The sequence below is a fragment of the Montipora foliosa genome, chromosome 11, assembly GCF_036669935.1.
Source record: "Montipora foliosa isolate CH-2021 chromosome 11, ASM3666993v2, whole genome shotgun sequence".
Classification (NCBI taxonomy): Eukaryota; Metazoa; Cnidaria; class Anthozoa; order Scleractinia; family Acroporidae; genus Montipora; species Montipora foliosa.
The window spans coordinates 7,099,117-7,101,616 of NC_090879.1; the positions used below are offsets into that span (position 1 = coordinate 7,099,117).

The window sequence follows — 2,500 nt, forward strand, 5'->3', positions numbered from 1 at the left end:
AATGATGTAAAATAACAAGATGTGTTTCAAGCTCTAAGTTTCATGTGCAAAATTGGACAGATGAGTGGTAAACATTACTTTAAAAGAAAATCAACCAATAATTCCCTGATATTCTTGAACTTTACTAACCATGTCTACAAAACAACAAAAATATAAGTCTGGCATCCTTTATGTTTAGATCAATTTTACACTGGTCCACTGTCCTCTCAATTGTATTCATGGATTTGAACACTGACAAGCAAGACTGTGAAAGGAACATAAACAAGACATGTACTGTTTATTATCAAAAGACAGATCACATTACACTTTGGTTATGTATGTTAAATTTCATAACTCCACATGGTATTCACTTTCACTTCCTTAGCTAACCCCATACCACCTACCCTGCGAGCAGAGGCCCTTCGATCTTCCTAGATAAGTCGGGAAGAGGAAGGGACCTCTGCCAGCCGGCTCGACATTTCGTGTTGAGCATGCGTTAAAAATTCAAACCTAACGTATTCGGGAGTCAGTCACGCCTGACTAGTAACCGCAAAACCACAAAACCAAAACAAACAGTAACGGATATTTTCGAACAACTCTGGCAAACACACGACAACCAAGGAATCATTTCCTCAAGATAGTTCAAGTTTTTAAATTGCCATTTTAATTTTTACTGAAAAAATTAATAGGTTTCTCAATTCTGGTAAACTAGCTTCTGTGACCGACATACGGAAAAATTCTCATGGGAATTTAGAGAGTTAAAAAATTGTCACGCTGTTGTAAATTTAAAAAATATTGATGACGCGTGGCGATTGGTCATGCGCACAAATAAAAAAAAACAGGTTTGGCAAGTTGAAACTGGACTGACTCATCCGTTTCTTTGGATGAACGGCAAATCAAAGAAAGTCGAGCCGGCTGGCAAAGGTCCCTTCCTCTTCCCGACTTATCTAGGAAGATCGAAGGGCCTCTGCTCGCAGGGTACATACCACCCAACCCCACTGGTTTCACGTGCACAGTCTTACCAAAGACCCCTTCTTTCCCCACTCATAATTATGATTAGACTCCTCTAGATATCTTGGATAAGTTCCCAAAGTTTTGCCTTTCTGTTAAGGCCTGAACTGAGCAGAAACCTTAATTTTAATTACCACATTTCAGTCATGCAAAAGAATTGTGCTGTCAAAATGTCTCTGACCTTCATGCTAATCTTGCACTTGAGTAAATCTTCCTCTTGGGAATCCTCAGGCAGATCATTTGCACCATCGTCATAACTTATGAAGAAGTTCTCATTGAACAGGAAGCAGGCATATGCTGAACGAGATGAGTTGACAGTCCTTAGAGCGAGCTGGTATAAATGATTAAGGTATTAATACTGTTGGGTTTCGGATAGTGGAGAATAAACATTTTCCTGAGGGTGGGGGGGGAGGGGGGTGTATAAATTCATTTAGCTTCATTTGCTTACCCCTTGCGACAAGGCTTCTAAATAAAGTTCATCACCGATTCTTGATAAACAATGGATCGCTTTGGCGAATACTGAGCACAGAGAATAAGGTATTAGACGATGAACTACAGCGTAACCCTTTCACTGACAAAAACAAATGTAGACACATTAACTTGCATTTGACAGATCTTCCGGGAATCACACAGCGCATCTTAGGAGTTCACATCAGGCCTTTTGTCTTAGATTCCTGAAGCCATAGGGCTGTACAGCTTACCAAAACACAACTATTGCTTTCCTATTACCCATTTTGCTCTCTGTGTGGTACCACAATTCACAACTTCACGGATTTATCCCAAGAAACAAACGAAGACCTGTATAATTCCTCCAAAATTCACAATGGCGCCAAATTATGCTCTGTTGTGGAATCCGCTGATACAAGAGACAGCTGGCTCGTTTGTAAAACACACAACATGGCGTCCTCAACAACGGGATTTCCGTCTTGGTTACTACTTTCAAAAGAAGATATTATAAAATCAAACGAGTGGAAAGACTTAACATCAGAGCTTTTCGATGCACTAAAACAGCAGCTTACTGAAAGTCGCGTTTCTTACTTCTCTGATCTCACAGATTCGGAGAAAATCTTGTTTCTTGATCGTGCTGCCAGGCTCGTACGTAATGGTTCGTCGTACAAAAGTCTTTTGCTTAGGGTATCCGGCGTTCTTGATCGAAATCTAAACGAAGACGTCGTGAAAACTCTTGTTGATCCATCAAATAAATATACAAAGACACAGCTGCTTTTAGAACAAGCCTCCGAAGCCTCCATCAAGTTTTTGCAGAGATGGCCCGATTTAAGGATAAAGTTGTACGCCTGTATAAATCATCCTTTGCCTAACAACTTGCGAAAAGCGGTGTGGAAAATGTGTTTAGCTGATCCAAATGTACGTCGAGAATTTTTGGACAGAGTGTTGAAAAACAAAAGAGACAAAGGGTCTGCACACGATGCATCCATTGGCCAGAAGTGCCATGCATTCTTATCTTCAGAAGCAGCTTTACGTGAACTTTCATCGGCTCGCCCTGCTGTGG

At 40.6% G+C, this 2,500-nt stretch overlaps 2 protein-coding genes across 4 annotated transcripts in view; one reads left to right on the forward strand and one right to left on the reverse strand.

Annotated features, from left to right (window-relative positions):
• The window catches only part of LOC137976458 (cell cycle checkpoint control protein RAD9A-like), a 23,720-nt gene extending 21,887 nt beyond the window's left edge, over window positions 1-1,833 (reverse strand). Inside the window, exons 1-4 of one of the 3 annotated variants that reach the window (XM_068823819.1) lie at window positions 1,595-1,818; window positions 1,439-1,509; window positions 1,172-1,287; window positions 130-244 (exon numbers count right to left, since the gene is read on the reverse strand). In XM_068823819.1, coding sequence (XP_068679920.1) covers window positions 130-244; window positions 1,172-1,177 — 121 coding nt within the window. In that variant the 5' untranslated portion in view covers window positions 1,178-1,287; window positions 1,439-1,509; window positions 1,595-1,818. Of the gene's footprint in view, window positions 1-129; window positions 245-1,171; window positions 1,322-1,438; window positions 1,510-1,594 lie in introns of all 3 variants that reach the window. The other 2 variants (XM_068823817.1, XM_068823818.1) reach the window with 2 other exon arrangements.
• A 29-nt stretch (window positions 1,834-1,862) lies between these two features.
• The window catches only part of LOC137976453 (uncharacterized), a 14,124-nt gene continuing 13,486 nt past the window's right edge, over window positions 1,863-2,500 (forward strand). The window contains exon 1 of the mRNA XM_068823815.1: window positions 1,863-2,500. This exon is cut by the window's right edge and continues 221 nt beyond it. Coding sequence (XP_068679916.1) covers window positions 1,888-2,500 — 613 coding nt within the window. The 5' untranslated portion in view covers window positions 1,863-1,887.